Below are 24,675 nucleotides of genomic sequence, written 5' to 3' on the forward strand. Positions count from 1 at the left end.
TAATTCGATACGTTTTTGTCTCTTTTAGATTTCAACTCGGATCGTTTAGTTTCTCCTTCCTCACCTCTCTTATTTCGCCCCTTCCGTTCGTATTAATCCTTACGTTGAAGTTTACTTCCACCTTTCGTGGTAATTCCGAAGAGAGAGAGAGAGAGAGAGAGAGAGAGAGAAAGAGAGGTAGCGGATAGCAGGTTTAGATCGAGCAACTCGGCAAAAGGGTCGAAAGGCTCCTCTATCGACTTCGAGCTAGATTCGTTCGACGGAACGAAACGAAAGGATCCAAGGAAAGGCATTGCTGCGAGGAAAGAGTAAAAAATCTTTAGATCTTCGTCGAAGGAAACAAGTCAACGTAATCCATCAAAATTACCGGCCGCGGCGGTTGCGCCAAGTATTGTGGTACAGCTCCATCACCCGGCAACATTTCATTCTCCAGCTTACGTCAATCCTTTACTTCCAATGTCAACTACCTGAAACGGAGGTAAGAAAACGTCCTTCTCATTATCGTGTTCCTCGATAATTTTTATCTATTTCAGTTTGCATGTAAGCAAAAAGAAGAAAATATTTCCATGTCTTTATAGCGTCGAATAATCATTAGAAGCGTGTTTTAATGTGTAACGATGAACGATCGATGTCTATCGGCTGTGTTTGTCTCTCCAAGAAATTCTTGCCGTTAAAAAATCTTGATGTCTGCATGCGAGAGGAAGCGCTTAATGGCATTTATGCGGAAAAATCCAAATGCGAAGATCGATCCGACGATTCCATGTCATTCTCGATGTTCGAATAAATCACGTTGTACAAGAACGAAAGGCGCGACGTCGCCTTTTGCTCTCAACGCGTAATCTATTCACGCACTTTTTCGAACGGACGAGATATTTCTCACTCGCGTACTGAACTATCACATATTCGTATTAAATCGGAACGCTTTTCTTTCGTCTCATCGTTTCGAATAATAAATTCGAGCGACAACGAGCGAAGTGTTAGATATTTTTTACAGGGAAGGTATTTTGATCAGAAGGGTTACTCTGGAGTATCCTTTCAACGCGAAAAGATTTTTTTCATATATTCTTCGCATTTAAGTATTTAAATGCGTTCTTTGCCCAATTAAACGTAAATATCGTTTCATTTGGCACGAATGGCTGTTCAGCGATCATGGGTATCTACAACCAAAGCGAACCAAAATTTGCACGGACTCCGAAGCAACACGGTCCATTTTCAAATTTTACGAGAGAATAAATCGTTAAATGTATTTTTAATCCTCTTGACGTTACGCGCGCACGCTAATCGTCTACCATTCGTTCGTTCTATTATCCGTTTATAAAATCACTTTGTATGTAGCGTTCTATATGTATGCGTTCGTGTCGTGTCGATCGACACGATTGTAAGTAGGATGTTTGGAAAGAAGGAAAGCGATCAAATTTTCATTTGAAATTCGACGATTTCAGAGAGTCCGGCGCGTACGAGCGTCACGTGTGTCCGGGTGAAAGATTAAAAGAAATTCGGTAGGTTTTGGCTGTGGATAATCCTTAACTCCTTTCCACACTTTCCGTACGTCGTTCCCGGAGCACCGTTCCGTTTTGTCGACGTGGCCATTCGGATCGAAACACCCTTCCATGCATTCTCGGTGCATTCATATTTGTTCGCCTTTTAACGAGCAACCGCGACTACGACGTTCCTTTACGAGGCACCTCCTCTAAATGCCACTTTAACGATCCTCCAAGCTCCTTTCACTAAATGCAAACTGTCCCAGTCCGCCTTGCGCCTCTCTCATTCTTTCATCGAGCCGATCCGAAATTTCGTTTCTAAAGTATTATCGTACGCGAAATCGAAAGCCCCGCGAATCATGTCGTATTTGAAAAGAATCCAACAGCTTGGCCTTGAAATTGCAAGATATTGGATGTTGAAAGACCCGCATGAAAGAGTCGATCAAGAAAGGCAAGCTGTCCCGTCGTTATCGGCTCGGCGTTATCCGTGCGACGATAAAAAATTGTCATCGTCATCGTCATCGTCTCGCTACCACTATCAGCACTACCACCACTACCACCACCACCACACCACCACTACCACCGTCATCGCTACTACTACCACCACCACAGCTGCACCCTGGCTGCTCGATGTGCCTTGAGCAAAGCTAAGAGAAAAAAAGAAAGGAGCGAGATATAGAGGAAGCGATAAACGTCCGGCCATTGAAAAATTGTCGGACGGCCATGCAAAATTGTCGCTATCACGACGACCACCATAGCTTGTCTTCCAGGTTCTCGTCAGGAGATTTGAGCTCGGAGCTCGACGATGAACCGAATACGGAATCCGGGCTGGCCTCCGTGGCGCGGCAGGACTCGTCCCAGCCGTATCAGGCGGTCCCAGATCGGCCTCTACAATCTCAGCCGGCACCGCTCCCACCGACCAACCAACCGCCGATCCCAGGAGCACCGCCAGCTGGACCACCTCAACCGATCGGCGGTGATCTCAGCTTGAACTTGAGACCGGGATCGAGGACTACCAGCGCACCTTCCTCGCCGGCCAAAAGTCGAGAGAGTTTGTTGCAAAGAGTCCAGAGTCTTACCGGGGCTGCCAGAGATCAGGTTCGCGTTTCTCTCTTTGTATCCCTTTCCACTCCGGAGCGACATTTTGATCGAACAACTGTCGAGAGAAACAAGCGCGACGATGGAACAAGGTTTTCTTTCTCAGCCCTTTCCTGATAGTTACTCTATTTCCTTATCTCCCACGAACGTTGCGTTCGATCGAATTAAAAAGCTTACCTCGTCGCGACCTAGTTTCATCGGAACATCGGATAGTGTCCTCCTTCATGTAAATTGTTTCATTCGATAACGAGTAGAGACGAGAAGAGGCAGGACGACCGATTAGCGAGAGAATAGAATATCGAATCAATTATGACACGGTTAAGAAAAGGAAAAACAAAGAATTATAGCGGAAGAAGGAGCGGAAAAAAAATGTTAAGTCGACGAAGAGACCTCGTTGACCCCTTCGATATAGCACACCGACCGAAAACTGGGTCGCGACTCGCAGGTTAAGAACCTCTCCGATAAAGGAAGGTACTAATAGGGCCCCGTTTGTTCTCTTTTCTCTCGCTTTTTCGACTAACGAAAGACAAAGTGTAGGCGAAAACGGAGACGTATCATTAAAACGTATTATAGTTTTCTCCTTAATATTTTCCTCTCCCTCTGCTTCTCGTCTCTAACATTTTACCTAGTTTGCGTTCTAGAAATAGATTAAAATAGAGGACATCGTTGATGCATATCGCGATAACTCTTTCTTTGATGCCCGTCGTCTTTTCTCGACAGACGTTCTTCCGTACGTGAGAGATGGTCAAACAGGGTGTGGTGCGCGTGCGTGTGCGAATGAGAGAGAGAGAGAGAGAGAGACACTAAAGGAACCAAGCATAAACAAGCTGGTGAATTCTAGGGTGCCTCCATTCTGGGAGCAGCCGTTTCGGGCGCCACGAGAGGACCCTCCTACAGCAAGGATCGATGCTTCACTCTCTTAGTGATAGACGATCAGAATACCGATTGGAGCAAATATTTTCGGGGTCGCCGGCTACACGGGGATTATGAGATTCGCGTGGAGCAAGCGGAATTCCGAGAGATGTCCCTCACGGCGAACGAAGCAGGCAGTACCGTGTCTATGGCAGTTTATCGTAATGGTACTAAAGTCATCAGGTTCGAGTCCTTGTCCTATTCGTTATTTAAGAATAAATCGAAAGAAAATATGACGCAATCCCTATGACGCATAAAGATCTCTTTGCAGATCTTTCAAGCCGGATTTCGTGCTGATTCGTCAAAATTTGCGAGACGCTGGAGAGGATTACAAGAACCTTCTTCTTGGTCTGATGTACGGTGGCATCCCGAGCGTTAACAATCTTACCGCGATTTACAACTTCCAGGTAACGCGAGCGTGCTGGCACCAAACTAGAATTCATTTTCGAATTTCCTTTTTTGCAACGTTCTCTCAGGTATCACGAATCTCCCTGTCCAATCGATCACTTATTTTTATGTTATATCGATTTAAAGGACAAGCCATGGGTATTCGCGCATTTATTGGCTCTCCAACGTCGCTTGGGCAAAGATAATTTCCCCCTGATCGAGCAGACTTACTACCCGAATCATCGTGAAATGGTAAGTGAACGATTATCGATCGTGTTACCTTCGTTAATTCTCTCGACGCATTTCCATCTCGGATAAAAAATTTATTTTTCACATTTTTCGTCGATCGCATGGTTAATGTATAATGCGTATTATGTGTATCTGTATACGTTTATGTACTACATATCTCGTTACAGTTCTTCGATTCATCGATCGAAACGATTTAATACTTACATACGTAAACTGTAGTTACAAAATCGCTTTACGAAATGCAAAGTATGTTAATAATATACATACGCTATATACGTTTTAATATTTTGTACTAAATTTCAACCCACGTGGACACGGGGTTCTCGCCACTATCAACGAAACGAGGCAGAGTCAAACGAGACTCCTAAAGATCTACCGTTGCGTCTCTTTTTTTTTCCTTTTTTAAATCCTATATACGTACATACGTATATACCAGCACGTTAAGGCGGTGGGTAAATTTTCCTCGCGGAAGTCGTTTTACTTTTCAAGCGGACGACCAATATTTCGGTATTTTTCAATTTCAAGCAAAACGCGAGCGGATGAATTTAATAAATACTAATAGTAGAAAGACGAAAGGAGCGATTGTTACAAAATATATATCCAAGTCGAATGAAATACGGATTAAAAAAAGAGTTTGACTAAAATCTACGCGTAGTACGAGCAAGAAAATAACTTATAGATTTACAATATACATTAAATGCTAAGACAGAGAAAAGAAAGAGAAATTATATACAATCTGTGCGTAAAATAGAATAATCATCGCAAGAGAAATTCCTTTACAATTTTTTTCTACACTCGCTTCATTCGAAAAACGAATAATCGTGTACGGTCGAGCGAACGATCGATCGATCGATCGATCACTCCCAACCGCTCACCGTTGGATACAAACTCTTCGCGAACTAACCGGACAATCGAATTATTGATAACTTAATGAACGATAGAGCGTATGCCGAACGTCGAGTACCACGAACGATTGATAATTTTCAATCGTTCTTAAACGATCGCGATCGCGGCACATCTTTCTAGCTCGAACGTTTATTAGAATTTTGTTCTTGCGTATTGAAAGAAAAGATGTCTTTCATCTTGTGACGATAAAAGATGAAGAAGGAAAAATGAAAAACGAGAAAGAAGCTAAAGTTTTCATACGCTGTCCCGACCGGTGTTTCGATAAGTTTTAATGACTTTAACGTTTCGATGTTCCTAGTAATTTGCTCGTACACGAATCTCGAGCGCTCGTTCTCTCTAACGAGCGACTGCTCGTTATAGATACACGAGCCGACCCAAGGTCTTACTTTCTTTCGATACCAATTAACGAATATCGATGTCGACGAAGAGCGAGAAACGGGAGAAACGCACGGAAGCGACTTTACATAGGACTTAAATAGGATTTTCTTTTCTCGTTACGCTCGTTTATCGGTCAGATTCGCGGATATCTATCCGATTTTCAATTTCGATCGCTTCCAAGAGCGATCTCGATGTCAAGTAGGATTTAAGATTTGTCGAATTCGTCGATTTTCAATGTTTGCCTATTCCTTCTTGTTTTCTTCTCGCAAGACGAAACGAAGAGAGGAGAGAGAGAGAGAGAGAGAGAGAGAGAGAGAGAGAGAGAGAGGAAGATGGGGAGGGGGAAAGGCAAGGAAAGAAAGAATTTCGTTAAGGTTCCTTTAATCTCTCCTGCTCGCGTTTCCGTTGATACTCCTTGATGCAATTCTTGTATGGAACGGACGGTGTCCAGGAGCAACCGTTGGGACCTTTTTTGCAGACTCCATATTTCTCTTGACAATCCTGCGGACCTGGAGAACTTTCCCACAGACAATGCTTTCCACCGGTTGATTCCAAAACTGCACCTTTCCGCCACCATGGCGTAAAGGTTGTCTATAAATGAATACGATAAATCGTGTGAGATAATCGCGAAATGTTTTTTATCGATTTGCAAAAATAAAAAGAAAAGAATCACTTTTCGTCTTCATAATTGAGAAATAATCGAGAGATAATCAACGAGTTCGAATTGAAATTGGAGAATAACGAAACGTGCGAAAGGGAATGAAAGGAGCGGTTGGCCGTTGAAAACCAATTCTCTCTCTTTCTCTCTTCCCCTCGCTTCGGGTTTTAAAAATTTGGGCTATTTTTGTCAAAGGACTTTCCTAAGATATATATCGAGAAAATATTGTATTTACTTCGCAAACGCATCCACGATGATAAAGCAGCCTGAATCCTTTTCGTTGTCCGACGGGCACCTCGGACCAGGGAATCGCGAGATCGCAAATCGATATTCTTGCTTTTCCTTCGTGCACCGTTCCGCTGACGACGTAAGTTTTGCCCACAAGTAAATGCGTTACGCCGCAAAGCGAATCGTAGCCGAGCGTCCAAAGGGTGTTCTCCCTCAAGGCAACTTCTGCTTTCGGAGTCGACTAAACAAGAAATAGAAAGGAACGTTGTAGAAGTTTGACCGGACCTCCGTCTATCGTAGGTAGATCAAAATTTCATTCGTCTTTATTCGTCCTTGGGAAAGTTTGCGTTTAATATCTGCATTATAGGCATAAGCGTGGATATGGTCGACGATGAATAATGGTATATCTTTCACAACGAGAGAGCCACCGAATGATCCAAAATAGAACAATGTTAATCGAGACGCGATTTCATATTCCACGCTTCTTACGAACCTTGAAAACTCTGTTGATCTTCACTTTGTATTCCAGCCTCTCTTCGTTAACGTGAACGATCAATTTTATCCTTACGACTGCAACTGCGTAGGAAGAAAAAATAAAAGTTAAAAATGAATGTGCAAGCGATGCGCGTACCTTCGTAGTATATTAATTTTTTATATCAAAGATGAAATAATTTTATTACCAAAGTCTGCTCTGCAAAACTGTGTTTGAGGATGTACTTTCTGGCAGCTACACGCCGTTGCACTCTGCAACGTTGTTAGGTATAATAAACCTAACAGGAGGTATGTACAGTAGGACGTTCGCCACATCTGCAAGGCAAACACACAATACGAATAAAATCTCTCTACCTCTCGTGAAACAAGGAAAATTCACAGCAGCTCGTAAAGTTTCACGGGTTCTCGGTAAACTCGAATTTGTATATTTTATGTCTATCCATTATTTCGGTCGCTTCCGAATACGAACGTTCGGGATAACGGTGATCTTTCGTTTTTTTTTGTTTTTCAGCGATTCGATTCCTCGTCGTCCCAAATTTACCTCGGGACAAAGCTGGAAGGATTTTTGATCGATATCCGATCCGATCGATCGGATATCGATCGATTCTTTCTTTCTTTCTTTCCTGAATTTTTAGCGAAGACAATTAAAAGCGTGATCGTGATGAATTGACAAGCCGGAATTTCGTCCTGTTCGGTATTTAAGCATTACGGAAGCTGCGTTAATCCGACCTAGTTTATCGACGGCAGCTGTACCGCGATCTAAACATAGCTGTAAAACGGTAACCAAAGTCGAACACGGTCTAGAAATTCTCAGAGCTGGCCGAAAGATTCTATCGATGATGCACCTACTTATTTCTCTCTTACGCTATAGCCGACGAACAAAAATAAACTCCCTTGGGACACCTCCTGGGAAGAATCCAACGAAACGCATAAAGGCTCGGAAAATGTTTCTCTTTCTCCCGACTAAATTTTTATTTCCTATCGAGTGAATACGTCGATGATGAATTATTCATTCCATACACCGTCACGTCATCAAATTTATTCAACGATCTCATCGTGATATATTCCGTAAAATAATGTCCATTTAAATTTACGATAACGAACTACCAGCGTAAGTTGTTACTCGTTGAATAGATAGGCTACATACGTCGGAACAACGAACGATCCTTGAAAGTTTAGACGGTCCGACGTAACGCGAAAGTACTTTCATTGGAACTCGTTGGAATAAATTGAAATTACCGTTGCACCCGCATCTGCTATGCATCGACGTAAATCTTAAACAATACGCCGCGTACATTAAATGGAACTGCATGTATTATTAAGGTACCGAGATCAGCTCTCTTGGATATATTACTGTTTAAAGCTCGCTAACCACCGTGACGTCTCGAGCGAGCAAAAGAGAGAGAGAGAGAGAGAGACTCCAGCCAGACATATAAGTGCTTCTTCCGTATGCGGGAACATGTCTCGCCTCTCTCCCTCTCTCTTTCTCTCTCTCCTTCTCTCCCACTTACTCCGTATCTGTATACGGACACGCTGACCCGTTTTGCGCACCCAGCAATCATCGTTTAACATGCGTTTATACCAAATTTATTCCCTCTCGTCGTCGAGCTTCTCTCGCAACGACAGAACCAATAAACTTTTACGGACTCGTCCGAGACATCGCACTCTCTCTCTCTCTCTCTCTCTTCTTCCTCTTCCCTAGTTCGAGAATTTATCGAACCGGCTTTCGAGCACCCACCATAGACTGCCAGCAGCGTGGAATTTTCTCATTTTCCCTTTGCTGTTTATTCGATACCGAAATTATGGTTTCACTCTAAATACCAGATGAACATTACTTTCTACTGTAAGGTCTTGTCTTCCATTCAACGTTCAATCTTCTAAGTTGAAACAGGGAGAGAGAGAGAGAGAGAACGAGAGAGCGTCAATAAAAATAGAAATCTCCATTTCGAATAAAAGTTGGTAATATTTATAATAGACGTTCATGTTAGGCGAACGTAGACACTCCTTGAATCAGACGTCATCGTAAGCTCGTCGTCGAATCAATTGCAAACGTTTGAATGCAATCATTAGGCCGAATCGACACGTTTCTTTCGAGAATGAAACTTTTGAAATTGTAAGGATTTACGCGTAATTGCAATTTCAAAAGTGCTATCTCGCGGCACGTTTCACAGAACGTAATACGGCTTGGTTTAAAAGCGTGAAATTATGCATTCGATTATGATGTCAAGGTAAGGGACACGCTATCGCGAGTCGGTTTTAAACGAAATAAATCCATGAAACGTGCGACGAATCGCGTCGTTGCTCGATAAAGAGATGGGAACACCTTGATAAGAGATAAAGGATACAAGCCGACAATGTCGCGTACAGTTCCTATCTGTTATAATAATTATTGTTATTATCGTTGTGAAGCCAATGTGAAATGAAAAAAGGAAGACAGTCCCCGTGAGACGACGTCTATGACATCAGCCACCCATCGATCATTTCGACTAGCATGATGATGCACCAAGTGCGTCTCGAAAGGCGAATACAACGTGCGAATATTTTCGTCGGCATCATCATCGTCATCATCTTCGACGTATTCTGGCGTGCGTGGGCGTGTGTCAAACCTACCATAAATTCTTTTCGCAAACGTCAATCATCTCGCTTCTACGAGACCGCGTCGTCTTTCTTCTTCTTCTTCTTCTTCTTTTCGCGTATACATATTTTTGAAGAAGATTGAGCTAAACGGACAGAGAGAGAGAAAGAGAGAGAGCGAGAGAGAGAGACGGTAGTTTCGAGAAAGTACAGAGTTCCGATCAAATAGATCGGGCAAGGTAATTTATGATCGATAATTCGTGTCCGTGACTGGAGATTTGCGATCAAGTAGATTTAAATAACCACGCAAGGCTGTACCAATTAACCTTAAACTCAGAATGGGATTATACCGAGAGACAAGGAGAGACCGATGAAAAGAAGAGAAGGACGAGAGGAGACGAAGGTTGTTGCGCATAAATACGCGCCGTGTATTCTCGCGTTTCACGGTAAATTTATGATAATCTTACTGCAAACGTGAGCGAGGCGGCTTGGAATATGATCACGCATATCTTTTCTAAACGTCTAGATTTTACACTACGAGGACGATCAAGTATTCGATGTTAAGCCCGGGACTTTTGTTTGAGAATCACGAATCACCGACTCGATCGAGTTATTTTCGATCGATCAGCAATGATCTATAATTTTCTTTCGATCGAATATGCGATAATTGTTACGTTCGATTTTAAAAAGCGTTTGAAAGCATTAACCTTTTAAGTTTTTTTAATCGCTTATAATCTAATACGTGCGAACGAGCCGAGAGATGAGAATCGATGGACCTTGGGTAATAGTGTCGCGTTGCTATGCGCATTTTTGCAATGCGTCGTACGCCTTATCGCGTAACGTTACGGCTTTTTAAAAGGCAACGAATAAGAATCCCCGATTATGACAGATACCGTGGTTTTGCAATCGGCTCGACCTGCACTCTTGTTTTAGACGAATATTAAATTTGAAAGTGTCTCGATCGATTCGTGCTTTGAGAGTAGCAAAGTAGAATTTATTTCATTAGCTTAATCGCTTAATTATTTGGTCAATTCTTTTATTCGATGTAACGCGCGCGAAATCAACTTTAATCTAATTTTGTAAAATGGTGAGGTAATCCCGTTCTATTGTCCGGTAGAGAGATGGGGATAAAGCGAGAGGAAGGGAGGGGGGAGAGTGGTACGTGGGATAGGACGAGGGAGGAAGACGAGACGTATTCGTAAAAAGAAGGTAATTGCGTACAAAGCCGTTCTAGCATGGAGTCGCAAAGCTGTAACGATTTTTCATAATCCATCTTCTTCGTCCGTCAGTTTCGCACGATACGTTTGACGCAAGCTGACCGAAGCATGCCGCTCCGCTCTTAAGCCAAGCTGGAAGATGTCGCTGTCGGACAGTTTCGCTAGTTCCATAAGCCTCGTATTTTCACGATCGCTCCTACTTTCTTTGTCCCCGGGAATTGAACGATGTTTTGCCAACGCTAGCTCGATCTTAATATCATTCGTCACCTTTTGTCCGCGCAATTTACAGTCGCAAAAGCAAACGCGAAGCGATCGAAACGAGCGCGTCGAGTCCGTTCGAGGAAACGCCTCGCGAGTTCCGATCGACTATCCTTCGCGACGGAAACGGAATTCAAGTTATCCCGTCGAGTCGATTGGATAGAAGCTAGCTACGACGTCGAAATAAAATTTTAATTCGAGCTCGCGATTGATCGCGCGTGGTTTCGTTTGTCAGATTCGACGGGTATGCTTTCGAAATTGTAGGTTGGACTGGACCGATCGCTGATCGCTATATTCATCCCGAGCAAATTAGCTCGGTCCTATTTCAATTAACATGTCTTCCCCCTTAGCCTTCTTCTTCCTTTAGCTTTTACATTCTACAGAGGCCGCGTCTGCGGACAGGAGAGAAGAGAGAAACGAGAAAGAGAGAACACGAAGGACCAATCGCGTCGTATTTATCGTTGCCCTTGCCTCGAACGTTCGAAAGATTTATGCACGCCTTGCAACCAAGGGAACACCATCGATCCTTTCTTTTGGCATTGCGCCGACTGTTACTCCGCTCGTATCTCACGAAATCGTGTTTCCCTTTAACGTCTTCTAAGCAAATCGCCTCTATTCGTCGAACGCCAAACGTGGCGTGACATTAAACTTTCCCTTCTCGTGTTCTATTTCTTTTCGCGAGACCGACGATCACGTGATCCTTGCGTATTTTTCGCTCGATTCTCCATAGGCCTGCTCGTCGCACAAAATTTTCTACGCAATTTTCCAAGACTCGCGGATTAATCGAATAAAGGACGAACGGCACGCGACGAGTTTCCGATTAAATACGAATACGGATATAATGACGATAATTTCAAGATGAAAATTGAAACGATCATTCCGGACTCTCTTCGTAAGAGAATCTCGTTCAAACGAAGATCTCGCTCGAATAAAGATTCGGCGAAGCGAACGTAAAGCCAAAGGAAATCTTGTAAAGTGCACGATAATAAGAAAGATTCGCGAAGCGTAATCGTAATTGCATCGCGCAGGAAGAGACGGCCCAATGGGCGTAGCGGTTACGCGGTTAGTAATTATCAACCCGCAGACTAAATAACGCGCAGAGACTCTCAAACCGTTCGTGCGATTCGCGACCGTGCCAAGAGAGCTCTCGAGTAATATTCGTCTATATGCGTAAGTGTACGCGCAAGTACATACGCGCAGTCTGTTCGTATCTCGGCGATCGTCCAACGCATCTCTGCGATCCGTTTGATAAATCGATGCCTTATCGATACCCGGAAAACGATTGTTTGTAAAGTCGATGCTTTCTTTATTAATCTTCGCTTCCGTGAAGCGGCAAACTTTAGCCATCGAGCTAAAAGGAAAGGTCAGAAACCGCAACAAGGTGGAAAACGTTGGACGAGACGACGAGCCGCGTAGAGACCGTTGTGAAATTGCTACTATGACGTCATAAGATAAGACGAGTCCACGAATCAGTGTCATGCAGCTGTATTACGTAATAGAAATCTATGGTGAACCGTCGTGGACGCGATTAATGGCGAACTAGCTTCGGCGACGTTTCGCGCTTCGTTGTTCTCTCTTTAAATAAATCTCCATCGTGAGATTTGTTATAAATCGACTACGATCGTAGTCCTACTCGGGCAGCGTCCGTCGGAAATAATTTCAATTAACGAGAGAATAATGAACGTGGGAGTGACGCCGCCGGTAATCGTACGTTACATTTAATAAATCATTCGATCTGCTAATCGTAATTTTCGTTGTTTATTGTAATCGTAATCGTTATTTACGACGCGTATACGACGATATCGAAATATTCATTTTTGTCGGACGTATTATCTGTTAGAAATCGATAATAAGATCGGCGGAGCTTTCGTCGTTGCAAAAAGCGAACGTTGTTTAAATGTCGGCAAATTCGATACGGTGGAACGACGACGACGAGGCGTTTTAAAGCGAAACGATGCCGTAGAGAGCCCAAAGCAAATATCATTTTTTCCCATCTCGAAAACGTATTCGATCGAAACGATTGCCCTATTATTTATAAATGCCATTGGTGTACGGTAGGTACTGAGGATTTCGAGTTTCCCTGGTAGCGAAGACGGGAACGATGGCAGATGCCCGGTGCAAGACAGGTGTTAATTACACGTTCGATTGATCGCCATGAATTTAATACCCGTGCGATCGAACCGCAACCGCGTGCCGGTAAAGGACCGTACGTATTATCGGAGTCGAAGAAAAAATTACTCGCACGTCGCTCGCAAATTGAAAGTGCTCGAACGAGTGTCGTCGAACGAGGGATATAACGGGCGATGTGCGAAAGCGTCGAATTATATTCGACGGTAAACGCGAAAGCTTTTACCCCCGTGTCCCCATTGATTTTTAATCTCGTTTAAGAGTCTTTCGCAAGCAGTTTGCCATTTTTATATTAATTACATACGTTAAAGGGATTATTTCGGATTATATGGATCGCATTATTACGATGCGATGGAAGATGAATTCCTCTCTGCCTTTTTTTTTTCTTTTTTTTTTTTTATGCATATCGCAAAGATTGGAGCACTTATCGTCGTTCGAGAGGCTTCCGATCGTAAGCGCAGTTTCGTACATAATTCCCTTAACAGTCCATTACGACGAGGAGAGAATCCGTTGCGAAGCACGAACGTCGCCGATAGTTAATGTCCCTTTCGCACGTTTTAAAGCGTCCTTCGCCACCGCCGTTAGGCACGCTTCGGTTTCCGACGCAAACTTACGATCTTCTCGTTGGGCCTTCGCGGACACTCGGTATTTGTCCGTTTTCTTGCCTTTCGTTTCTTTTTCTTTTCGTCTTCCTTATTTAACAGTGCGACTAAACTTCGATATCGTTTGACGAGTCGCTACAATGTGTACAAGATGTACAACCGTGTTAACCGTTGGCAAGGTGAAAATTATTATCGTTTAAGATAAAATTATTATCACTAACGACAAACGCGTTTTGCAACGTGTCTCGTATACGTGTAGGTACGTGCGACGTTCTTCGAACAAGCGCGAACGCGGGATACGACGTCGGTACGGTGACGGCGCGAGAGGCCTATCTATCGGGACCGTTCGATAAAAAATGTGTTCCTGTTACGACTTACATTTACGAAAGGATAGAAATAAAAGGCGAATCGAGGATTAATTCGAAACGCAAGCTAGACGATTAGCTCGATCGAAGAGAACTAACCTTTAATGAAACGTCAGCGGCAAGCGTTCTTCTCTTTGCACTGCGATCTCGAAAGGAAAGAAAATAAAAGAAACGCGTCTAACCGGATCGCGAAATACGTCGCGAAAAATGACGCGAGCGCAGGTGGGAAGCTTCTAAGACGCGCTTCAAAGCAAGACTGCCCCAGTTCCATCGTATTACCGCTATTATATTCCGCAGCAGCATCCGTACATGCGTGTAACGCAGAGGCAGGCAGGCAGCAGGCAGGCAGCAGGCAGGCAGGCACGCAAGCAGCGAGAGCTCGTCGGAATCTCTGAGCTCATATGCCATTTGCAGAGGCGGTCGTAGAAAATCGTCGAGCGCCGTATAAGACGCACGCGCGCGCGTGCCTTCCTTCCTTCCTTCCTTCTCTCCTTTTTTTTCTTTCTACTTTATTAAGCGCAGCCAATGAAACGCGGTAGGAGAAGTTGTTGCACGTTGCCCGTTGCACGTGTTGCACTTTCTCCCTTCTCTTCTTCTCCTCGATTAATCATAAAAATTATATTCGAACGAGCACGGCTTGTATCGAAACGTAAGACAGATAACGCGCTCGAGTCGGCTCGATCGATCTATCAAAATCGTCGATGACTCACGTCGTCCGCTCGATCCTTTGGATATTTTCGAAACGGAGAGCGCATCGATGGGTGAAAAAACATTGCGAGTCGAGACGTATCCGTTTACGTTATTTTTCTGTCAGTTTCATGTTTCATCGGAACGTAGAGAGACACGAAAGCGAATTGAAAATGCAGACGCGACCGAACGCGATCTCGCCACTTCTAAACGCGAATTTAGGTCGCGCAAGCACGGCGCAATCTTGATTGGAATCGCCGACGAGTTTGAGCGATGACGGAAAGTCGTAGTTACAAGAGTGCCATTCACGAAATATAATCGCGAATACGGAAGAAGAAGGACGAGGTTTAAGAGTTGCATAAAAAATTGACACCTTTGCGTATCCGCGTCGCGCGTTATTCCAGACTTCTTCGCGTCTCTAAAGAGCCTTCGAGCGGTCCGTTCGTCGAATGAATTTTCATTCGGGTTCCGCGCTGACGATCACTTGTGCAAACACGGCGACACACGGTATTTCAGCCTTTAAACGAACGATTTAATTCCTTACGGAGATTACTTTCAAAAAGTACTTTCCCCTTGCTATAATATCCGACGTGTTATATACGTAGAGCCACTTTCCGCGCATCGTGGATAAAAAATAATCTTCTTGGAGCGCGATATCAAATTCGCTCGTCGAAGAATGCTGAAATCATCCTCGATCCCGAGAACGATCGCGTTCCTGAGAACAAACTAATCGCGCTTTGCTATTTATTTGGAATTCTTATCGGAATCTTTCTCGCTAATTGATCGATTAAGTAAGAAACTCGTCGTTAATTAAGATGATAAAATACAATAGTTTGACGCTTACGTGCCTTAAGCGCAAGAAGGAGATATAAATAAATAGCGTGCGTTGTGGAGCGACACGGAAATAGATCTCGCTCTAGACATTTTCACACGGATCGTCGAAATAAGAATAAAAGGTACACCATCGAAATAGCACGCGTGATTTCTTAGTATTGGTTCGCGTCGACTCTGTTTTGCGTCTAAATATATCGAATGGAAAGAAAGTTTCGGGCCGCGACGATGGACGCGAACGCTCGAATTTCACGTACGCGCGATTCACGGCCGAATTCTACATAGATCATTTCTTCCGTACTAGACGAGAGACGTCTCCCGAATAAAAATCATCCGCATCACCGAACCATCTTCGTATACGATCCGTTAAACGCGTTTCCTACCGAAAAGGAGCGCGTCGAGGATGCCTCGTTGTCGACGATTAGCGAATGTATAAAAGGTGACGTTGCTTTTGCGCGTCATGCAAATCCACTTAATCGCGACGCTCGACTTGTAAAGATCGTAGCCGATCGACGAGACTTTACTCGAATCAATATTTTATTATCGGCTGCGATTTATCTCTCGCGTCATACTTATATCTGGCAACTCTCGTACGATTACTCGTCGTAGCGAGCAAGTGGGTACTATATTTCGTGGACGTTTCCGTTAACGTTTACAAAGAGGAGACAGAAAATTCATCGGAACGTTCTTTTTCTCTTTTTTTCGCAAAGCGTATTCTTGCGAAAGTATTTTCACGCGCTTATCACGATTCTCGTTCCGCGGTGAATGAGATCGTTGGTTGCTGAGTCACGCGTAGTAGAGCCACGTAACACATACATAGTTAGCCCGCGAAAGAACGCGGCAGACGTCGTTTTAAAGAACACGCGTGCGATGTATAAAAAGATCAGCGAGAATCGTTCGTGATCGTATGTGGTTGGTATCGCCAAGGTTCCTCCCGTTCAAAATTTTACCAGGGATTCCTTGGCGATAGAAACGATTCGATTTCTGGGTTGATACTCCGATCGGTGATAATTTTAATACGAATCGTTGTTACTACTATCATTATTATTGTTATTATTATCGATGTTGTTGTTGTTGTTGTCGTTGTCGTTGCTGTTGTTATCATCGTCATTACGCGTTAACGAGATTCGGTAACGATCGAGTACGTACTTCCTTATGTGCGCGATACGAAACGGCTATTCTCTCAAAGATTGAATATCAAACGTCGTATTATTACGACGGAACGCGAATAGAAACGACGCGTTTGTATTCTACTAGCGTGAATTTTCACGGAATCGGACGAGCGTGGACGATAATACGAATGTCAACCACCGTGCAAATGCATGACTAGACGGTCCGTATATTCGCGATGATGTAACGGGCAAAACCGCAAAGACCACACCCCGCCACTGACGCAGCCACGTGCTATTTCGTAAGCCAGCGACTTTTAGGCAAGGCCGAGCGTATAACAAGTCCGTGCCTTGCATAGGTATTACGCCTATACGTCACGTTTTTGTAACGAAAATCTCGTCGGAGCGAGAAAAAGAATGTCAGAGTCGATTCGTGATTTTACAAGCAGCGTGATTCATTGTTTTTCGAGAAACTCGTGAGATTTAATATGCTGGCGAGACAACATCGTCATCGTCCTCGTTGCTGTCGCACTCGCGTCGTCACCCTGTGTCGATCGAACGTACTTGCGCCACGTCGTTTAATTTCCCTTTTCTTTCGCGCCTCTTATCATCGATTCGTGGCGTTAAGCAACGCGAGAACAAGAATTTATTGAAATTTCTAGTAATTATGCAAATTTTATCGGAACGATATGGTTTAGCGGCTCATTTATTAGCCCGTAATTAACGTCCTCGCGATACGCTCCTTCCTGCGAGATTTATTTTACAACCTTACCGTTATCGAATTCTAAATAAAATCCTTGACTGGCTATATCGGCGACTGTCAGATGGATGATGGTGTCGAATAACGAGAGGCAAAAGAAGTCCAAGTACACCTATGTCGTATTCAAATGCTACTAATTAAGTACAGCATGCTAACTCCGTACAGCATTCCGTAACTCTCGACCGCAGACGCGTCAAATGTGCAAGATGTTCTTGCGGTTGCAACTAATTTGCATCTGTCACTTTACGGGATTCTTTCAAATCCTAGATTCTCGCGATGTTGTTTGCGCCTGTGCCTTTCTTCTCCTCTCTCTCTCTCTCTCTCTCTCCCTCTCTCTCTCGTCTTTCGAAATATCGATCAAAGACGATACGCCGTTGAATGGACAAAATAGGAAAAGATCTATGCGGTGGTACTAAACGCGAATTAGCACGCTCGGCACGAATATCGTGAATGTCAAAAGAAACCGCAATCGGCTGTGCTTTGTGATTTAAAGCATAGAGTTCTTTCAGCTCCTCTGACCTCCTCACACCGTTCACATTTTCCATTTAAAACTATCGCTTTTGATTCTGTCGTTCGAGAGAAAATAACTTCCTTTTCGGTAGCGAATGTCCGCACGGACGCTATTAAGAAATAGATTCGCTCTTCGATTAATCGTTCTTTTTAATCATCGCGTCGTTATTTTTACATGGGATCTTACGAGGCATAAATTCATTCCTTTGGACAATTTGATAGATAATTTATATCGTAAACGAGAAATGATTGGCAGGTTCGATTCCTGATTATCGGCGAACACGCTCGCGAGGCATAATAAATTTCTTTGGAGAATTTTCAACGCTTGTAAGAGTTGTGTAAGGAGAGGTCGTTCGACGTGCCGAGTTTTGAATTTCTCGACCGAACAAAATTATTTTCTCGATCTCAAATTACGCTTACAATGTAGGCGTCACGTTCCAAAGAGGTATGACAGTCATTGAATAAGATCTTTCGAACGTGTTCTTTGGAAAAATATAATCATCGGGTAGACGAATATCATAGAACATACTTATCGTTTGAATGCTGCTGCAACCGATGCTGTACCTCAACAACGAACCGTTGTAACTTGTCGATTCGCGGCTCTAATCTCAGCCCGATTAGAGGACGTTGTACGTCTCGTCCAGGTACATAGTCGAGTAGTATTCCTCGAAAGGAAATAAACTTTCGTAGAGACGGAGAGAGAGAGAGAGAGGGAGAGAGAGAGAGAGGGAGGGAGAGCCAGAGAGAGAGAGAGAGAGAGAGAGGAAAGGTACATACGACGGGCGAAATATGCGAAGGTACGGCTTTACGTGCACACATCACACGAATGTACAAGTACGTACGTACGTGGACACGAATATATCTGGCTCTGTGTATTGGTGGAGGCCGGCTGGTTGGCGCCACTCGGCCCGCCACATATATCGAAGTAACGCGTAATAAATGTAATATTATACACGTCGGTGATACAGCAACGCAGCAGACGGTATAGCGGTATTGTAAAAAGATGAATTATAATATCACCTTTCGATCGAAACTCCCTCGTCGTTTATTTCGACGATCATAAGAGGGCGAGGTAGAGAGAAAGAGAGAAAGAGAGAGAGAGAGAGAGAGAGAGAGAGAGAGAGAGGGAGAGAGTAGCGAAAAATCGTGCTACGCAACGAAAGCTATAATTTTGTGAGAGACAGGAGGGGGACAGAGAGAATCAGCCGATATATAGGTACAAGGTATTCCACCTTCCACCTTTCCAAGTCGATACGAGAACGACGTCGAGAGATAACGGAAACTGGAGCGGAGACTTGGATCGAGAAAAGTGATAATAACTGCGACGCGGAGAGACGCGGAGAAAGACAAGTCGCGAGTTCTGAGTCATCGGTGCATAAAGCGGAAAATAAGAGGTTGAAGTGTCAATGGTTCGGTACGAGCTGATGATAACAACCGAGCCAGATCGTTGAAATTGGGACGAGTAATCGAGAGAAGAGAATCGAGAGAGATCCAACGGCGAGTTGGGGTTTGGATCGAAAGAAAGGAAGAAGAAAGAAAAAAGAGAAGAAAGGATCGGTGAAGAGCCGATAGAAAAGCGTTAATTATTGTCGGTTACGCGACCGATCGTTGATACGCACACGCACACACACACACATATATACATGCAAACGGTATGGAGCGCGAATCGAGCGCAACGTTATTTCGGATGTCGCGCGTAAACGTTGCCAAGAAAATAGTCGACGCGTTCACGTGGGAGAAGCAATCGTTACGCACCTTCGCAAACGTTCCTCCAACGTCCGATCTTGGATATACCTATGAATATTTTCTCACTATCCAGGAGCACCTAACGATCTTATCGCTGAATAAATATTAATAGAAAATCGCGACTAACGAGTTCGCGACGACTAATGAGTCGCTAACGGGAGAAAAAAAAATCGTCGATCCTTTGATTCAGCGATATTTCTGGTTTTGGAAACTTTTGAAAAGTTTCCTCGCTATAAATTATCGTCAAATTGGATAGTACTTTGCCATCACGCTCGATGCCTCCTTACTCGAACTAATAACAGTTTTTGCCAAGTATAGCGAGCGATTAGGCTGCCTCGGCGACTCGTTTGCATTAACGTTTCAAAGGTATCTAGGACGGGCAGATTCCAAGGATACGTCGTATAGACGAACGAACCTTCAAATCTTGTGCAAGTGCTCTTTCGTATTTCTTTTCGACGATCTAGATTCTTAACGACGTGTCGCGTATTACCTAATTGTAAACGGAACGTTATTTCAAGTTCACGATTTAAATCTTATGGGCGTAAGTATGAGGAATCGTGAGTGACGTCCGATAACCAAAACGATCCGATAAGATATCGATAAAACGAAAGGAAAAACTAGACAATACGGTTTCATTTTTTACTTCGCTATACAACGATTCTTCGAGTATATCGACGGACAATATCGAAACTCGGTTGGCAGCCATTGAAGCTAGATCGACGCAAATCGATAATCGTCATCCGATAAACTCTGTGGTCAAGTTTATTTACCAATGATATCATCGATAATACTCGGTGACGCGACTCTCTGGAAAATAGTAATTCTATCGTGAACTGAAATTCAAAACACTTCTAAATATTCCTTCTAATGGATATCATCGATAAATACTAGATATAAGCTTCGAATCTTTCGGGTTCGGTATAACGATACGGTATTAAAGTCGTTCTACCGAGAAAAAAATAAAAGAGATAAGGGGGAGGGAGAGAGAGAGAGATTCACGAGACGGTACGAGGAAACGCGTTCGCAACGATCCACCATGTGGAAATCGTAACCAAGAGAGAACGATATAGATACCTTTCTCCGTGACCTCTCAACGAGTCCTTCCGCTTGGGGCTTTTTCCTCTCGTAGCTGTTTATTTGCGCGCGACCTTTCTCTCTTGGTCCCAGCTTGACCTTAAAGAGAAGCCACGCTGAATTATCCGTCGCGCACACCAAAAATACGCGAGCCCAGCGTTGGTAGCGAGTGTGACGACTTCCGAGAGAGTAAAAGAAACGGAGATACAGAAATTACGAATTAGAACGAGTTAAAAGGGAGACGACAAAATTTTTTCACCGCGTTTCTATTTATTTAAAGTATGAAGACGTAAAGAGAGGTAAAAGAATAAAATTAAAAGAAGATTCTAAAACGTCTTAGGAGCACTTTCTCGTAAAAATCGCGCACTGAGAGAGAAATGAATGGATAAGTAAGAGGGAGATAAGAAGAAGAGAGGGGAATACTCGTAACCGATCTTTTCACGTGTCCGATCGCACCGGCAAGCGCACCACGAGTAATACGAACGAACGAACCTTTCGCGCGCGAGCTTCGAAAAGCAATGCAAGCACGAACGACACGAGAGACTCTCCTTCCTTCCTACGTTCTTACGTCGTTCCCGGCACGCTCGATCTCTATCTTTCTCTCTCTCTCTGTCTCTCTCCACGCTCGTTCCCTCTCTCTCCTTCTCGGTCCCTCGGTCTAGCTTCGTCTCCGTTTCTCCTGAACGTTCGCCTATAGTCATCTCGATTCCTTTCGCTGTCTCTCTCGTACCTATCAAGTATCTCGATCGGTCTTTCTCTTTCTGTCCCCCACTCTACTGACCATCCATAACTGTTCCGGTCTCTTTCCAGTCTTCTCGTCTCTCTCTCTCTCTCTTTCTCCTTCCCTCTCTCACGCTCCCTCACGCCTTGTCGCACCTTCAGGCGTTCACCTCCTCTTTGTAATCAAAAATCCTCCTCTCCTTTTCTCCTTCGTAGATTGGATTATCCGTCTCTCACCGAGTTATTTGTCTTCTCTCTCTCTCTCTCTCTAGCCCTTTGCAACCTCCCACGCACTCTCCTTTACGGTCCTCCGTGTCCCTCATCCTCGTCTCTCCGTTATCCTCCCTCGATTTCTCTCGCTCTTTCGTCATTCTGTCGTTCGGTCTTCCTATCGCGAGAACCGACACGCGTCCAGTCGTGAATTTTTGCTCACACCTACGGTAAGTACAATTTCCACACTCTTCCCTCCTCTTTTTCTTTTTCCCTTTTTCTCCTTAGTGCAGACAAGTCGGCCAACTTTACAGCGAGCACTACCGAGATCCTTCGTCTCTTTAAATTTCGCAAACGCTCGAGTGGTCTTTAAAAGTCCGACTGGTTTTAAAACGTCGGGACGCTTTTAGGGACGAAAAAGTGTATAGATGAAAAACAGCGAGAGTGAAAGAGAGTGGGGGAGAGAGAGAGAGAGAGAGTGAGAGCAGGAGGCGAATATATTAGAGAAAGCGTTTTCATTAACGCGTTAACTGGTCCTCTGCTTTCGATATTCTTTCATTTCTGACAAGTACCTATGCTGGAGTCGCTCACGATTAGCGTCAAGTCGAAGCGCGTTAAAGCGTTTTTGAGCGCTTTTACTTCTCTCTCTCTCTCTCTCCCTCTCCCTTTCTCTCCATTTTCTACGAGCTTTTCAAACGCGTCGCGAGAATGCAGCAGAACGGGAGAATTGGGTTAAAGTAGAAAGCGCGTTATACGCGTTAATTCGTCTTTAAGGCGATCCTCTCTCTACGTCGTAGGTAAATTTCTTTACGTTTCGCGGAAGCAGAGAAGGATTTTCTTCGTCGACGTCTATAAACGATCGCGTTTGGTCGTGTCGTTGAACCAGTTCGATGTCATTTTTCAAACGGATTTCCTTTCTATAGCGTGCTCCACGATATTCGATTAGGAAGTAGTCCATCGTTATCACTTGACGACCGTCGTCTATCCCCCTGTAACCTTTGACGACGATCATCCTCCGTATAGTCCGTACGTCCGTATTTGCCACGATAACGTTCCATCGTGCTCGTAAGTTCTTTCGGAGTTTTTCGCGCATTTATTCGAAAAACGAGTACCGATCTTATTGATACTAATTAATTAATGTCGATTCGACGTTGGTACAACGCGAAAAATACTCGTACCCTCTACGTCGAAGGAAAGTAGGTACAGAAAGTATTTGAATTAAGTAGATGCGGATTAGTTAACGTTAAAAGGTCGTTAAACGTCCCTAGAAATTCCTGTGCGACGATACGTACGCACTTAAGTGTACTTTCGAGCTATCAGCGAAGAATTTCAAAACTATCTGAGCTAACGGTAAACGTTGGAAAGCATTCAAGTTTTACGCTCTTCCAGCTTGTCGATTCACTAACTCAATTACCGCCGGAATTAGATAAAATTTGTGACTCGTTTAGTGCGGGCACATCGTATATTTTCTTCCATTCGTCTCACGTTCCAATTTTGGTGGGTCCTGTTTTGCATCTTAAAAGCATTTAAAAGCAGATATCGTTTTACGACGAAGAGAAGATAAAGTTTGTCCGAACGATTCTTCTTACGCTCGAACGCTATTTTGATTCGACGCATAGAAAATTCATATAAGTTATTATTATCGGAATGAAGATAGCGGGATTGATAGTATATTAAACGATAAGTAACATTGAAAGCTCGTAGATAGATCTAATTAGATGCTTAATTAATATCGAGCGACGACGACGGACGATCTAATTGGAAATGATAGATATCTTCCGCGAACGCGAACGGTACAGCAGCGCTCTCTGGAGCGTAAAAGCGGACTCGAATTAAAGGCAAAACTATCGACAAATATGCTACCTACGTTTTCACCGAGATAAAGCGTTGGGAAACCATATGCGCGTATCGAAATGTCCTCGTTTTTATATATTAGAAAAAGGGCCGGTGTTGTTCGTCGCCTTCCGCGATACAGCGAGTGTTTTTATCGTTTCAGGTGAGCGCTTCGCGATTCCCCGTAGTAGTGAAATTAGGACACGCCCACGGAGGTATCGGCAAGGCCCGCGCAGAAACGAATCAAGATTTCTTGGATCTCGCATCTTTGGCGGCATTAACGAATACTTATTGCACCGCGGAGCCGTACGTCGACACCAAATTCGACGTGCACGTGCAGAAAATAGGAAACAATTACAAGGCCTTTCTGTAAGTCCGAAATAATTGAGGAAATAAAATGAAAGTATTTGAAAATATCGAAGAAGGGACTGGTGGGGAGTAAAATACGATACGATCGTATCTTTCTACGATATTCGTTTCGTTTATACGTATTTGAGAATCGAATTGGTCGAGCGCGAGCTCGTCCTATTAACAGGAACGAACCATTTTTGATTGTTATTAAAGTCGAAAAAGCATAACTGGAAACTGGAAATCGAACACGGGTTCGGCCATGTTGGAGCAAGTACCGGTGAGCGAGCGACATCGTGTCTGGATCGACAACGTGTGTCAACTCTTTGGAGGTTTGGATATTTGCGCGATCGAGCTTCTCGTTGGTAAAGACGGCCGAGAACACATCATAGAAGTGAACGATAGCGCGCTCTCCTTGATGGGAGACTCACAGGAAGAAGATCGCCGTCACATCGCCGATTTGGTTACCGCCAAGATGCAAGTACGTTCGATGAGAGGGAGAGAGAAATTTCAACGAAATACTTTGACCTCGTAACGATTACCGATGAGAAAATCCTTTCTTTCGATGATGTCTCTCGTAGGCTTGTTGCCGACCACCCAGCGTTTTAACGAAAACAGCCTCGAGGGGTTCTATGTCCGGTTCGAGCCAGGCTACGAGTCCCGTCGAAGATTCACGTACGGCACCCCCAAGCGTACCTCCTCCGGCGGCACCTTTAGGATCTCACGGAAGTATGAGCTCGATGGCGAGCATAGGTAGCTTAGGTTCCACGACGGCCTTGGCAGGCGACGTTACTACTTCGGACAGCCATCATCAGCTTCAACGTCGCGATTCTCAAGGTTTCTCTCTTTACTTGTTTTTCTTATCGCTCTGTTACGCTAAATCCGGCTTGTTGATGCAACGTCTTGTCTTTACCT

The 24,675-nt window shown here is 44.0% G+C and overlaps 2 protein-coding genes across 7 annotated transcripts in view; one reads left to right on the top strand and one right to left on the bottom strand.

Annotated features, from left to right (window-relative positions):
• Positions 1–353: 353 nt before the first annotated feature.
• Positions 354–24,675, top strand: part of LOC127065208 (synapsin) — a gene marked incomplete at its 5' end in the record, with an annotated part of 31,663 nt that continues 7,341 nt past the window's right edge. Inside the window, 9 exons of the mRNA XM_050997252.1 lie at positions 354–478; positions 1,443–1,499; positions 2,240–2,579; positions 3,421–3,674; positions 3,763–3,898; positions 4,026–4,130; positions 23,576–23,781; positions 23,977–24,241; positions 24,342–24,597. Of these exons, the coding sequence (XP_050853209.1) occupies positions 354–478; positions 1,443–1,499; positions 2,240–2,579; positions 3,421–3,674; positions 3,763–3,898; positions 4,026–4,130; positions 23,576–23,781; positions 23,977–24,241; positions 24,342–24,597 (1,744 nt within the window). The remainder of the gene's footprint in view (positions 479–1,442; positions 1,500–2,239; positions 2,580–3,420; positions 3,675–3,762; positions 3,899–4,025; positions 4,131–23,575; positions 23,782–23,976; positions 24,242–24,341; positions 24,598–24,675) is intronic.
• On the bottom strand, positions 4,181–21,253 carry LOC127065211 (metalloproteinase inhibitor 1). 6 transcript variants are annotated; one of them, XM_050997259.1, is made up of 6 exons: positions 20,650–21,253; positions 18,359–18,494; positions 6,978–7,104; positions 6,791–6,873; positions 6,305–6,538; positions 4,181–6,002 (listed from the first exon to the last, which is right to left on the bottom strand). In XM_050997259.1, the coding sequence occupies exons 3-6, from the start codon at positions 7,102–7,104 to the stop codon at positions 5,781–5,783; spliced, it is 666 nt and encodes a 221-aa protein (XP_050853216.1). In that variant the 5' UTR covers positions 18,359–18,494; positions 20,650–21,253; the 3' UTR covers positions 4,181–5,780. The 6 variants fall into 6 exon arrangements, with proteins under 6 accessions (XP_050853216.1, XP_050853215.1, XP_050853217.1 ...); XM_050997258.1 differs by lacking the exon at positions 18,359–18,494 and having other exon boundaries at positions 20,650–21,247; XM_050997260.1 differs by lacking the exons at positions 18,359–18,494; positions 20,650–21,253 and adding an exon at positions 14,993–15,357.

The sequence above is a fragment of the Vespula vulgaris genome, chromosome 7 (assembly GCF_905475345.1).
Source record: "Vespula vulgaris chromosome 7, iyVesVulg1.1, whole genome shotgun sequence".
Lineage (NCBI taxonomy): Eukaryota > Metazoa > Arthropoda > Insecta > Hymenoptera > Vespidae > Vespula > Vespula vulgaris.

Bases quoted from the DNA above. Each gene is read 5' to 3' on its own strand.
- LOC127065211 (XM_050997255.1), bottom strand. From the start codon at position 14,340: ATGGCATATGAGCTCAGAGATTCCGACGAGCTCTCGCTGCTTGCGTGC. The intron at 6,874-6,977 runs GTAATAAAATTA...CTTCCTACGCAG, and splicing joins GTTTTGCAGAGCAGACTTTG to TTGCAGTCGTAAGGATAAAA. The intron at 6,003-6,304 runs GTAAATACAATA...ATTCATTTATAG, and splicing joins ATCGTGGATGCGTTTGCGAA to ACAACCTTTACGCCATGGTG.